The sequence below is a fragment of the Botrytis byssoidea genome (assembly GCF_014898295.1).
Source record: "Botrytis byssoidea strain MUCL 94 chromosome Unknown BBYS_004, whole genome shotgun sequence".
Taxonomy (NCBI): Eukaryota; Fungi; Ascomycota; class Leotiomycetes; order Helotiales; family Sclerotiniaceae; genus Botrytis; species Botrytis byssoidea.
The window spans coordinates 1,733,380-1,747,931 of record NW_024065845.1 but is presented as its reverse complement, the minus strand read 5'-3'; the positions used below and the strand labels follow the sequence as shown (position 1 = coordinate 1,747,931).

The 14,552-nt window shown below is 43.6% G+C and overlaps 4 protein-coding genes across 4 annotated transcripts; 2 read left to right on the top strand and 2 right to left on the bottom strand.

Annotated features, from left to right (window-relative positions):
• Positions 1-332: 332 nt before the first annotated feature.
• EAE97_002629 (uncharacterized protein) lies at positions 333-3,711 on the bottom strand (the record flags this gene model as incomplete). Its single annotated transcript, XM_038873141.1, has 3 exons — positions 333-1,040; positions 1,093-3,249; positions 3,310-3,711. The coding sequence occupies 3 exons, from the start codon at positions 3,709-3,711 to the stop codon at positions 333-335; spliced, it is 3,267 nt and encodes a 1,088-aa protein (XP_038736347.1).
• Positions 3,712-4,104: 393 nt separating this feature from the next.
• Positions 4,105-5,567, top strand: EAE97_002628 (uncharacterized protein; the record flags this gene model as incomplete). Its single annotated transcript, XM_038873140.1, has 3 exons — positions 4,105-4,220; positions 4,345-4,657; positions 4,998-5,567. 3 exons carry the CDS (start codon positions 4,105-4,107, stop codon positions 5,565-5,567), a joined length of 999 nt encoding a protein of 332 aa, XP_038736346.1.
• A 1,407-nt stretch (positions 5,568-6,974) lies between these two features.
• EAE97_002627 (uncharacterized protein) lies at positions 6,975-9,981 on the top strand (the record flags this gene model as incomplete). The annotated part of the gene is made up of 7 exons (XM_038873139.1): positions 6,975-7,293; positions 7,382-7,700; positions 7,748-7,825; positions 7,883-8,152; positions 8,207-8,870; positions 8,932-9,174; positions 9,223-9,981. 7 exons carry the CDS (start codon positions 6,975-6,977, stop codon positions 9,979-9,981), a joined length of 2,652 nt encoding a protein of 883 aa, XP_038736345.1.
• Positions 9,982-12,283: 2,302 nt separating this feature from the next.
• EAE97_002626 (uncharacterized protein) lies at positions 12,284-13,530 on the bottom strand (the record flags this gene model as incomplete). Its single annotated transcript, XM_038873138.1, has 3 exons — positions 12,284-12,379; positions 12,436-12,509; positions 12,564-13,530. 3 exons carry the CDS (start codon positions 13,528-13,530, stop codon positions 12,284-12,286), a joined length of 1,137 nt encoding a protein of 378 aa, XP_038736344.1.
• Positions 13,531-14,552: the final 1,022 nt, after the last annotated feature.

The window sequence follows — 14,552 nt, the reverse complement described above, 5'->3', positions numbered from 1 at the left end:
ATAAAAGTATTCGATATATCATTTACGAATATTCCGATTTAATTACGACTACAATAAAGATTACATTCGTCACTGCGAAAATCGTGCCATTCAACGATACCCTTACATTCACTTATACAAGCTACATGCACAGCATTCATATTAGCGATATGGTTAGATAAACTTGTAATTATCATGTATACTTCTGCTGTGGTATTCTGAATCGAAATTGCCGGGAGACATTATGTCGTATGACCCATGGCGTTCATCATTTTATTCAATTGTGCGCCCTGTCTGGACACATTCCTCTTGACTTTGGGATTGCAAGTCACTAAAATTTACTCACTAGTGACCTAGTGGCGGGAGGTAAAATAGTCCGCCTCACTACTCCCTTGAGACATCCCGGGACTGGATTCACCGTTGCCGTCGTTTCCATTAACATTAGATTCTTTAATTGGACGAGGAACCTTTAGTTTTGTACCTTCAAACATAAAACTCGTCGCTTCTCGGTCGGTATTAGGGCTTCTAAGGCTGACCATTTCCAATGCCTCCATCAATGTAGCTCCAGTTTCGTCAAGAGCCGTTAGGAACCGTGCAAGTTCTTTGCACAATTCCCAATCTTCTTCGTCTTTCGCACGAGAAAGCAAACGAACAAGTTGTTCTGAACTTGAACTCAATTCTTCGAAAGTATGAAGAATCAGCAAGTATCCGCCCGCTGTCTTCAAAGATCCTCGTTGCAACGATTCCTCGAACAGTTCTTGTGGTGGTGGTAAATAGGTAAATAGCGTCCGCCATGACCTCACTTCCGTTTTACGAGTACACTGTACAACGATATCCAAGTATTGAGGGAACGAAGATAAAAAGGATAGCACACCTGGCAGCAAAGCTGCTTCAGGTGACGGTGGTGTATCTACTTCTTCATCGAGGACATTATGTAATAGAATTTCAAGCGAGTGCGCAAAGTATTCAAGATCTTGATACTTATGAGCTAGATGTAAAGCTGCAGAAGAATCGAATCTAGATAAATGGAAGCGTAGGACTTGTGGGATAAATAAATGAGTCTAGAATATATGTTAGCGTGAATTCAATATTGAAACAATGCTCATTACATACCCTGATTGTGAATTTGAAAAAAGCAAAATTCACATCGCGACGCTGAACTAGATCAGATTCAAGCCCAAGAAGAATACCTTTTCCGAGTAAAACCGACAAAGGATAGAAATCAATAGGTATGGATACCGTGGAGGGAAGTTCGCGACCCAATTCAGACGGGGCAGAGCGGAGGACGTCCTGAACCTCAGGCCATACTTTTAATTCATTGCCTTCAAAGAACCAAAGCGCATCTCGCAGTCCATTGCCTTGCCCATGGTCTCCCAATTCCTCGGTAGACGCAGTATTTCGGGGCGGGTTCGCTAATAGTTGATCTCTCATAAGGGCATAGAATTCGATATTTTGTGCAATGACCCTCATATCGTATTTAAGTTTGCGTTCATCGTTGAGTGATGGTTGTAATAATACAAGTTTGCCATCAACTAAGAATAGAACAGTTGCAACGGCCACGTCTTGTGACGGGTCTCCTTCTAGTATCTGTTCATCCGGTAAAATCCAGCTTAGGCCTCTTACTCTAGCTGGAGATCTGACGATACCATGAAACGCTATCTGCCCAACTTGCACAAGCTTCACTACGCCATTTGTTGTGGCAAAGATGTAGTGATACAATAAATTGTCATACGTATAAACAAGTAGAGAGTCTTCCCCAGAAGGAGCGATTAGAACCACCGGCGCTGGCAAGTACTCAACATGTAACATAGCTGTGTTGTCAAGGGGAGCCTCACGTGAGAATAAACGCAATTCGAAAGAATCTCCAGCTTCTACAGCAGCGACTAATATGTGTTGGTGCCAACACATACCTCCTCGTACCTGAAATCCGTTCTCCATATTTTCATTGACAAATGTCTTCCATCGACCACTGTTAATACTGTAATGCGCAAGTCCACGCCGGCCTGCTACTGCGACGTATCTGCCATCCGGCGATATGACAGAACAACGTATGGGCCATTGGTCTACAAGATAACTGGAAGGTATCTGAGCATTGTGCCACAAAGACGATTCTGCCGATATAGTGGTAAGGTCAGGCATATCATAACCTCGATAAACCATTATATTCGAGGTAGTTTGGAGTAAAGTGCGAGATATATTTGCAGAGGCATAACATCCAGTAATAGCACTACGCGCCATCTCTAAAGTCCAGAGTCGATTGTCTCGCTGGCTAATCAGAAGGATCTCGGTCCCGCCACCGACCCATACAGCCTCCTTAACACCAACCAGCCAGCCTTCATTGTTTTCTTCGCATATCCTTCTGTCTGATCCAAAACTATTTGCTCCTGGCTTGCCAAACACACTCCACATTGCCCAACCGTTTTCATATCCTGCAAAAAGGCTATATCCGTCGGGAGAATAGCTGAGACAAGTCAGTTGACCAGAGGATTGTCGTGAAACTGACAGACGATGAGTGTGTGAAGGCGGCACGTTGCCAACATAATCCTTAGCGGTGAAGACTTGTATGGTTCCATCATTACAACCAACGGCGATGAGAGAGAATCTGGCATTGATAGCTGATCTGATTGCATTGTTGTCTTCATTTGTAGGGATATGAAAGCAATAGCCTCTAAACAGTTTCCGGTGCCCATCTGAATCTTTGTGCCGGGTATGACGCTGTACTGCATATGCCCGACCATCACTAGTGATCCAAGTAGACAAATTCATCGGTCTATCATAAACCATTTCGGTGACGCTGGCTTTCTTGGCTAGCCATTCCATCCGGCTAAAAATTTCCGTGCTTGTTTGGTTGCCTGTACTGTCTGGAGTCCATCTGATGCACTGTACTGCTCCTGGCTTTTTTGTTGCGACGACTAATTCATCATCTAATGCTAAAGCATTTCCGATACCTGCATCAACCTTGATGACCATACGAAACTTTACGCTCACGTCTCTAACACCACCTCCTTCACCTGGCCCCCAAAGAATCCTATCTCCCCCCTGGCTCCTATGACCACTGAAATTACTTTGTCTGCGATTTGTGTGACTGTCAAAGTGTGGCTTGAAGACTCTGGATTCAGGATCAGTGGCTAAAGTGTAAGTTATTAAAAACCCATTTGTTGTCTGAACGACGAATATCATGGAATCGGGTCTAAGAAGAAGCGAAATGTTCGATCCGTAAGTAGCAAGGGATTTGTGGGATCGAACCACAACGGCCAATATGGCAGTAGGCTGTGTGAATAGGTTAATAAAACTCGGCTCCAAGCTTTGAAGATTTTGGGACACAAGTACCTTTGTCTGCCATATTGTAAGGGTGGTGGATGTTATGGCCGCGAAAAGATGGCCACTTCGGGATATTCTCAATGCCAGCAGCGGATCATTTTCTGGTCGACTACCAGGGAAATAAGATGCATCGGTAAGGGATGATCCGTTTGAAGGTCGAGCGTGAGTGTCGTGTTCGACTGGCTTTATGCCCGGTGTGATAGGTGTTATGGGGGTCGATAAACCAGAAGTAAACTCTTGATCGTCATCAGCATTCTCCTCAGTTTCATCGTTCAGCACATTTATCAGAGATCCGCTGCCTTCTGTAGGTTCCCGAGACTCCGCATCATCGTCCGTCTGAATAATATGATCTTTAGATGCGGCGCTGCTGCTTGCTGCGTATATTCGAGGCGCTCCAATCGGCCAGTACATGGCTGTCCAATGCCACTGGAATTTTCATCCACATCATCGCATGTCCGCGGAAGTTATTGGCATATAATTTGAGCAAGCTGCTCTTGGTTGTGTTCTGAATACTAGATGAATAATCATAAGCTCATGATCACACAGGGTTGTCTTCAATGAAATCGCGGCTAATTTTCGGTAATACCCGGAGGGTGAGCTCTCGACTTGTTCTCCATCCATACGAATATCATTGTATAAAACATAATAAGCACAGGCACAATAGCCATGACCTCAAAGTTTTCAAAGCTTTCATGACAATACTACTCAATATCTTCTTTTAATTGGGATACCTAGTAGTCTTCAAAAATTATATGATACATATCATTCTCAGCATCTACAGACATCTTAAATCCCTAAAGAAACATGGCACCCCTCCGCCATCGACAGAGTCTCTCAAAGGAGAAGTTCTCTGGATATTTTGGCTCTTTAAAGACCCAAACTTACAACGACCCTGGTACAAGAGGCTCTGGCTCTCATAGGTATGCCCTTCTCACCCAGATGACCATCAATTCTTCTATGGAAATATTGTGTCATCACGTGATCCTGAAGCATTTTACTCACTCAACTGGTCCTGTGTATTCATTTGGCTGACTCTTTGTACAGTTTAAGGACAATCTCATGGAACCCCCTGGGCTCGCTGATCGCGACTGGGGCTGCAGATAAAACGCTGAGGGTATGGAATCCCGAGAGACCTTCAGTGAACTACTCTACTCAGCTTGTCGGCCATACTGCTGGAATCGAAAAGGTGGCATTCAATCCTGTAAAAGATGCTGAACTTGCCAGTGTAAGCAGCGATGGTGTTGTTAAATTTTGGGACGTCAGAACTAAAGCTGTGATCAACGAAGTCAAGGGATTGGGCGACGCATTCACATTAGTCTGGCATCCGAACGGCGAGAGTCTGATTGTTGGTAACAAGGTACGTATTTTTGTACCGATATATATATAAATGTATGTCTCTCTCTGTGAATAAGAGGTATCCAACAGTTTGGACAGTAGTCTCACGATGAAAAGTTTTTGAGTTGGGAGTCCAATTGAGGCGTTCGAAATATTCAAATTGAGATGGCTCATTTCGTATATCACATTGTTTCCTGACTCTGCAACTGTTCTCAGTCATGGACTCTACTCAAAATTCAAAAGCCAAATTTGGTTTGCTAGTCCGAGTTATCAAGTACCTTGTATGAGACGGTTGCCTGAGTCTGTTCTAAAGAACCTGATTTACCGTTGCACATTTAAGACGAGAGCTAATCAATTGATAGTCTGATAATATCTACATACTTTCCCCAACACAATCAACCCCTCTTGCTTCACATCAGCAGCCAGTGCAAACGAACCAAATTGCTTTCTGCTGGAGCGGTGACAAAATATTTCTCACGACGGGAGAGGGCCGTATAAAGATTTTATCCTATCCTGATTTCAAACCTATCTTTAACATGAGTTTCGAGGCTTCACAGCCTTTCACTTTGAATGGGCATACATCCTCGTGTCTTTCCGTGGAGATGCAGCCAACGGCTAGGTTCTTGGCTAGTGGGGGCTCGGATTCCATAATTGCACTCTGGGATACAACTGATTGGATATGTCAACGTACTTTGATTGATATGGTGGGCCCTATTAGAAGCATAAGTTTCAGCTTTGATGGAAGCTATATTGTCGGGGGTAGCGATGAAGGCACAGGATTGGAAATTGCTCATACGGAGACTGGAGAGCATGTGTACACCGTCAAAGGCAGCCCTTGTCCTGTTGTAGCCTGGCACCCCAACAAATATACTCTAGCATATGTGGAAAACGGTGGCTTGAAAATCGTTGGAGTCGACTTGGAAAGAAAGTAAAGGGCCTGTATCTCAGTGGTCTTGAAAGCCGGCTTGTAAGCTTTCTGCAAGGGGTTGATAAGCGTTATGGATGCCCTGGAAGGCACCAACGACAAGAAATCCAATCGCAAAGTCACCGTAAAGTTGTCCTCACAACAAAAATAACGGGTGTTCATCACGATGCTGATGAACATGTGTATGAAATTTCTTGCTCGCCGATTACCGAGGCACTAGCTTGTATATCGAATAATTAGGAAGATATATATGGCAATTCGAGGCGATGTTGTCAAAATACAGTTTACTAGCAAAGAGCGAAGACCCAAGATCCATATACATCCGTACGTTTTAGCTCTAGCCTCTTGGATCATTTGCACGTCATTTTAGTCACCCAAGTATGAACTTTCACCAGACGCTTGAAGAATATATAGCACGAGTTGGTGAGTCGGGGCAACATCTAGCCGTATTACTACTAGGGTTTCCTTGTCTCTCGAGCTTCATTGGATCTGGTTGTTTCACAAGGCTGGTGTACCCGAGCAGCAGCGTGTCTGCCATGCATATGCATCTCTTGCTAAAGATGTCGATGGTGTTGTGAGAGGGGGGAGGAGGGTTCACAGACATGGTTCTATTTAAGCTTACGAGTGAAAACGACTTTAATGCTGATGCCTTGAGTAACGTTTAGGATTAACTGTTACGAAACGTTGCTAATTAATTCCGTATTGCTGCAAAGCAATGATGTTAATATTTTGTTGTGTTGCCACAAATATGTAGACCTCCTCGAGACCTCGTACAGTCAGCAATGATTCCCCTGGTTCATTTCCCATTCATGGTTCCACCTTTATTACGGAGTAGTCGAATAGCCTCATTTTTATAGACCCCAACCCTTATGGGTGGGTAGTCGTGGTACGGATGTATAAACCCTCACCACTTAGGTAGTATTGATGACAGTTTATGAGAATAACAATAGCTGGGTATTGCGATATGATTCCAAGCATTCCTTACTATCTAGTAGGCAATAGCCACACATTTACCATTTACCCCGTACCCAGACATTTTTACAGGCATTAGAAGAGGTTTGATAAAGTTCTAGTGTTCTAGTGTTCCTTCCGAATCTCGATATCTTAACTCCATCCCTTCTTTAATTTCTTATCGAAAAGCACAGCAGCGCAGCTGTTTGTTCTTTGCATAACTCTCATTATCATATACACCATTCATTGACAAGCATTTGTAACATTGCAACATAGCCTTGTTAGTCGAATCAATAAACCTCTTTGCAGTCACCTTTGTTTAGATCATTCCGACACTATTTCGTTGCGATAACAACTTCTGACGACACACCACACCCTGCAAGCTTACTGAACGTCAATGATCGATCGCATTGGATACGGAGGGAACCCATTCTTTCAAAGTTGATTCATCCTTCAATGTGAAATGTCGTCGAATTCCAATATACCCCGCCAGGACTTCTTTGATGATCCTCCGCAACAAACAACCAATTTAAGACCAAACAGCAGTCAGAGAGATACGGGCAATATGGCGGGTGGAATCGATGGAAATGGAGGAGACTCGACAATTCCTAAACCGAAGAGAATTGCATGTATTATATGTCGGAAAAGAAAACTTAAATGCGATGGTTCAAAACCAAGTTGTTCAACTTGTACGCGATTGGGACATGATTGTGCTTATGATCCTGTACGAAGAAAGTCTGGCCCAAAACGTGGCTATGTGAAAGCATTAGAAGAAAGATTGAGTAAGTCTCTAGGCATTGGGACCCCAAAATCTGGGGTATTTGATGCCTCAATAGTTCTTAGATACGGGCTAATACCTCATACTATCAGAACAAGTTGAGAATTTGCTCAAATCACAAGAACCTACAACTACAACTACGAGTCCAAGTACAAGTACAAGTACAAGCAATGCTAGCGGGGCTGGGTTGCGGACCGCCCCTACCCCAGATCTTCACGTTCCAAGTCCGAATATTGGAGTCGATGGCGAGCGGTGGCGCTATAACAATGACGCTCAACCAACGTTGAGTGGCATGGAATTCTCGACCACTATTGGTATGGGAATGGGGCTCGATGACTTTCCAACTACGTGGGAGATGATTGGTCTTGGGATTGAGGAACCGTTGCCCCTCCAAGAGGTAATTGACGAGTTGTATGTTTTTCGATGGGCTATTCTATGCATGAGCTTACATCGTCTAGGCATGAAATTTACTTCGATAATATTCACCCGTCACTCCCAATGATCCACAAATACCGGTACCTTGCTGCCATGCATCTGTAGGCAATTTTCTTGTCCGAAATTAAATATCTTTCCATCTAACCGACATTTCATAGTGCGCCAAATCAACGACCTCCAGTTGCATTACGATATGCAATGTGGACGCTGGCAGCTTCCAGTTCAGAAAAATACATGAATCTCAAAGAACACTTCTATCAGCGAGCCCGAAAATACATGGAAATGGATACATTGAAAGGATTTGGAGAAAGCATAATTTCTGTCTCGCATGCACAGGTTCATATTCTTTTAGCTTCTTACGAGTTTAGAATGATGCACTTTCCTCGAGCTTGGATGAGCACTGGAGCTGCCATTAGATTATGTCAAATGTGAGTACCCAGGTGCGAGAGCTCATGCGGAGCTTGTCTGCTAATTGACTCAAGGATGGGTCTGCATAGACTTGATAAGCCTGGCTTAGAAGTCAAGCAGTGTCTCCCACCACCGCGAGATTGGACAGAAAGAGAAGAAAGGCGTAGAACTTTCTGGATGGCTTTTTGCGAAGATCGATATGCTAGTGTCGGTACTGGCTGGCCTATGACTATCGATGAAAAGGACATCACATCGGACTTACCATCTTCAGAGGATGCTTTTAACCTGAGTAAGCCGGAAAGAGCGCAAACTCTGACTGATTCAATGAGTCCCCAGGGCGCCTCTAAGTTGTCGCCATTCGCTGGTGTTGTTTTGATGGCCTCACTCTTTGGAAGAAATCTCCTACATCTACATCGCTCTGATCCTGATTATCGTGACAACGACTTACATGGGGAATTTTGGAGGCGGCACCGACACATGGACAACATTCTCCTGAATACATCCCTTTCTTTACCTTTTCACCTCCGACTACCTCACGGGATGGCCAATCCTAATAGTGTATTTTTAAACATGAATATTCATGCTTCGACCATCTGCCTACATCAAGCAGCAATATTCAAAGCTCAAAACAATCGATTACCTGACACTGTCGCCGCCGAAAGCAAAATCAGAGCCATGAGTGCTGCCAACGAGATCACAAGAATCATGCAGATGATCTCGCATATGGATTTATCAACTGTGAGCGCGTCGCGGAAACGTATACACACATCTATTTAAAGTCTTACTAACCCATCGATAGATGAATCCATTCATATCTTTCTGTCTCTACGTAGCCGCACGCGTCTTTGTGAAACATCTCGACGATACACCAAAAGATTCTCCGGTTTCAGACTCCCTAAGATTTCTTTTAAAAGCCATGAATGCTTTGAAGAAGAAAAATCCTTTGACAGAGTCCTTTCTTGTACAATTGGACGTTGATTTGGAGGCCATGGGATTGCGTAATAATAATAAATTCAAAGATGGATCCTGGAATGAGACTTTGGTATGTCAAATCAACGCCTTTCGATTTTCGTAAAGCTAATGCATCTAGCTGGGATCTAAAGATACCGGGGTGCCCGGAATGGGTACAACTGTCATTGATCAAACTGGGTGTAACATTGTGCGATTCATAGATGGAGGAGGTCCGGATGACTTCCGAGTGATGGACGAAAGTCCTACTAACCCTCAGGAAACATCACGCAGTATTTCTGCCGATACTGAACAAGGAATCAGGAGAACGTCAACAAGCCCTAGAGTTGATCCATTCCCTCGAAACTTTGACGTGGAACAGAGAGGCTGGCCTAGGCTGAACGAACACTCACAAGCTCGAGATCTGAGGCAAGGCGTACCGGTTAGTCAAACCAAAGAACCAAACGGCAATACATACAGCCACGATGGTACAAGTACTGGCACGAGAACAGGTCTATCTTCCAATACTGGCGATACTTCCAGCAATACATCACTGAAATCCGCGTCTGACATCCGAACTTCTAATATACAACATGGGCAGACTACTACGAATACTGGATCCTATGAAACTCGTCCAGCACCAGATGCGGATCGCGAAGTTCGTCTCATGGACACCTTTTTCTCAACATCCCCGGGATATAATAACATTCCAGCTGGGTCAGGTATATCATCATCAGCAGCATATAGTATGCCAGAAACGCCCGGGAGAACATATACAACTCCAGGTCCATGGCCGCATCAGACTACAACGGGGCTGACGCCGGTTGGGGAGGGGGTATTCAGACATATGATGGGGTTAGGACCCATGGATCCGATGGATATATGGGAGGGAGGTCATTGAGTCACTGACTTTATGATATTGATAAAGTGATAGATTTCGGGTCCAGGTTTAGTTTGCTCGGATATAATGCGATACGATATGATGTGTTTTGAATTAGCTATGGATACAAATATGGGTCAGGGGAAAATCGAGGAAAGGAATGTTTAGCTTGGATTGACATTGGCGTTGGAACATCATATTGGCTTTGTTATAAGAAACTCTTCTGGGGCCAAGGGCAGAATCGGGTTGCAGGTGATGTCATAGAGTATACGGGATGGATATATACTTGATAGGAAGGTGTTGTATGATATATGATGTAATAATTCGATTTTATATCTCTTAAGTTGGACATCCAAGATTCATACAAAAACTCCCAGTCTCAATGTACCATATGCTTACTAGCCCTGATTATTGCGGATCATGAACTGACAAGCACAGTAAAAAGCGGACTGATGATTGAAAGGTAGTGAATGACTGAGGGATTCTCATCTGTAGTCCAACATTGAATTGCTTCGAAGCAGCCAACCCATTCTAAAATAGAAAGGACTCGTAGAAAATAAGATTATTTTGAACATTCAAGACACTTATTAGGATATTCAGATATTGGAACTCTTTCGGTCTTTGAGAAGGAGATTTTCGAACTTGAAATTGTTATTCCTATCTTGGGGAAGGTTCCAAGTACTTGAGATTTCGATTTTTGACTACTCCCTGCGTAAGTAAGCATGCTTCTTTGCTATGTGTATATATATACCTGGTAATAAATGTATAACCATCTTTCTTGCTCCTGTTTGGTTGGGATTCGGGATCTTGTACTCTACTCTACTCTATTCTACTGAATTCGGATGATAATAACGACTACTAGGCGGAGGGGAAGATGGAAGATTGGGTTTGTTTTACTCTAAATAAACGGGTACTGCTTGTTCTTGTTCCTGATTTCTGGAGTGAGAATGATTGTGGGTTTTGAGTTTTGTGTTCTGAGGTTGGGTTTGGTTATTTATCTAGATGTATGTCTGTCGTTTGACTTTCTGGTTGGTTGGTAAGTAGGGGAGATAGTAGGGAGGCTTTTGTGATTGGTAGGTTAGAGGGAGGAAGGAGGAAGGAGAGAAGAGAAGAGGGAGGAGGGGTAGAGAGTAATTCTACGCAGTGTTTCTCGGAATACGTATCAATAGTACATTGGGTATTTGTAGAGAAGGCTTTCGTGGGGGTATTTTAGCCATCTCCCTAGGTGATGACTTGGGGGCTTTGTTGTGGTGACTTGTTTGTTTACTTGGAATTTGGATGATATTGGGATGGTGGGATGGTGGGATGGTGGGATGTTGTGGTGGAGGAGTTTGTGTATCGATGGAGATGGAGGTGTTTGCAGATGCGGGGTTACGTTATGTGATGTGATGCTGTGTTGTGTTGGATTATTCGCATTGGATGTTACACTTACGGATACTATGGAGATCGGCGTGAGAAGAGGGTAGCTCGGTAGGTAGGCAATAGGTATAGATAAGAATAATACAGAGGATGCTCGACGAATAAATGCAAGAAAAGAACTAGAGAAGCTACATGATAATAGAGGGGTATTCGAGATAGTGCGTGCATGCCTACCTATGCGTACTATGTTAGTGAATAATGCAGATAGATACACGCGGCACTCTAGCTCTATGCAAAGATCTGTTATAGGCAAGAGGGGAAGAAGGGGTGAGGATTGTGTGAGGTTTATTCGGTGAGTTATACTTTGGTTTCGTTGGGTTTAGTTTAGATTGTTATCTTGTGCTAGGGGTGTTATGGGATTTGTTGTGATGTATTGTAGATATTTATCTCGTATTGATTGTGTTTATGAGGGTGTTGACTCGGTGATCGGGAGGTGGTGGGTGGGATGAGATGAAATAGGATTGGCGAGTATGGATCGGGATTGCGGACCGTGGGGGTTTGGTGGAGGGGATAGAGAGGAGAATCTGAGAAGGCTGTGGTAATTTGTTCGAAGGCTTTCAATTGGTCAAAAAGACTGAATTGGTTGCGAACATTGAACTGTTTTTGAATATTGGAAGCTAAGGTATATCATCCAGTCTGTCAAATCAGACCATGGGACATTCTGAAGCAGGTACTACTAGGTAGTACCTTTACTCGCGACTAAGGATAAGCGACCATCAAGAACTATGAAGATGGACACGACACGCAAGGCAGCATATCAAGCATTTGGGGTGTCAATAGGCGTATCTTTATTCGGTATTTGATATTGTACATGATGTATAAAGAATGCGTCTGTATACAAGACGGAAAGTTTACAGCCTACATATACAGCTCCAATGCAAGGTATATCGTGATAATTGAACCTCTACTTTGTTCTTCTCTTTCCGTGATTTCTTTCACGTGGAGTGACTACCCACTTATTGGGTTTGCGAACCTTTCTAGTCTTGTATCCTCCTTTGGCCTATAGGTGAAATAATGTCAGTGGACATCCTCAAAGTCTTAGGATAGTATACATACCGGCATGCCCCATGGACTGACTGGGTCGACGTTACCCTTCGATTTACCTCTTCCTCCTCCGTGTGGATGATCGGCTATTTATAGTGTAAGTAACCATACTTATATGGTGATTGGAGTAGAAAACGTACCAGCGTTCATAGCAAGACCTCTGACTGTTGGTCTAATGTTCAACCATCTTGAACGACCTGCTTTACCAAGTTGTCGATGTTGATGATGAGGATTACTAGCAATGCCTACAGTTGCACATGCATGCATGCTGACCTTTCTCACCTCGCCACTCTGCAATCGCACAGTGACAAATCTTGGTCCCTTGTCGTTGTTGGATGTCTCATCGTCTTTAGACACCACAACCGCATGTGTTCCTGCACTTCTACAGAAGACAGCACCTCTTCCTTTTGCGGAACCAACATTGTAGACAGTTGTACCAATAGGAATCATGTGTAAGGGTAAACAGTTTCCTCTCCAAGCAGTCTTTGCAGCCAACACACCCGGGTCTATGAATCCTCCCATACTCTCCAATAAATCTCTTGGGATACCGGCTCGATAACTCTGTACTTTATCTCCAGCTCTCATGCCCTCTGCAGCAACGATATAACTCTTCCGACCAGTAGCTTCCTCATTCAGTAATGCAATATGTGCACTCCTTCCTGGATCATGTTCAATACGTTCCACTGTGTGTACACCCGGTGTCATTCGGTGAAAATCGACAGTACGAATTCTCCTCTTGTGACCACCACCTCGGTGTCTAACTGTGACTCGACCACTATTGTTTCTTCCACCCTTTCCATGACCCTTCTTTGCGAAAGTCAAGGGTAAAAATGGTCTTCCCTTCCATAAATGATCGTTTATAGGTCTCTTTAAATGTCTGACACCAGGCGTTCTTGGTTTGTATGTTCGCATAGCAAAAGTAGCACTGCTGCTATCTGAGGAAGATACCGGGGGCGCAAAGCCTGCTGTTACAGCTTGTGCTGCAGGTACTTCGGCTTGCACCGGTTCGACGACCGTTGCGTATGTGCGAGGGAAGGCTCGAAGTATGGGTAGAGAATTGCATGTTGCCCTTGGACATTGTCGCGCAAGTATCCTGGGTTGAAACATGATGTATGTTGTATATCGAATTGATCACCACAATTCGATTGATCTTCTCGCCACGGCGAGAGCCTCCGGAAACAGTGGGTGGGAGTTTTGAAGGTCGATGTCGTTCGTGCTTGAACGTATCTCAAACTTCTTCCGGAAAGGCTATCTCCCGATTAAGTTTAGTTTGAGTATTGTTGGATGTGGTGATAAGTTGCAGAGTCGAGAAGTAAAAATTTCGTTTCAATTATTACATGACATAAAAAATTGACGTGAATATTGTATGAGAGTAGAAGCATGAAAAGGAGTATGAAACTTACCCAAGATACAAAATAATGAAGGATGATATACTGAGAAGTCAATATCTGATGTGAATCGACCCAATATCAAGGCAATTCAAATTCATCCAGCTGGAAATATGTACCGATACAATCAAGTAGGTAGACATTTTCTTAGGTGCGAGGGTGCGACTTCATCACCAGCCACACCACATTCTAGCCACACTCGCAAGACGGGAAACACGGTCCCAAGCCACCCGAAGTGGAAATGGATACAGGTTGCGTAGTGGTTGCCTAGGAGAAAACGCAAATCAACAAAAGCTTTGGCGTTTAACTTGCTCTCAAAGTTTCAATTCGAGTAAAGTTATGTCAATTGTGGATCTCCAGCTATATATGATGTTGTTGTGACCGACCAAAAATCTTCAAATTTGGAGGTAAACTGGATTATGGTAATTATGGTAATTACAGTAATAAATACCGTAAATACCGTAGTAAATTATATTGCAAAGACTTCTCTTGGTCAATTTAGGTCGTAATAAATCACGATACTTCATTCAATCAAATTTGAAACCATCTATGAATTTCACTTATATCTACTACCGGTATCCCTTCCGCCCTGCTCTGTCCTTACTTCTCAAACCCATTCGTTCCCTCATTCGTTCTTCCAAAATCCTTGTTACTGTACCAGCGAAGGAAAAGAACCCGCAAAGGAAGCACGAACACGCTAAAATATCCAATACCCACCCATAACAAGCGAGTGCCTGGCAA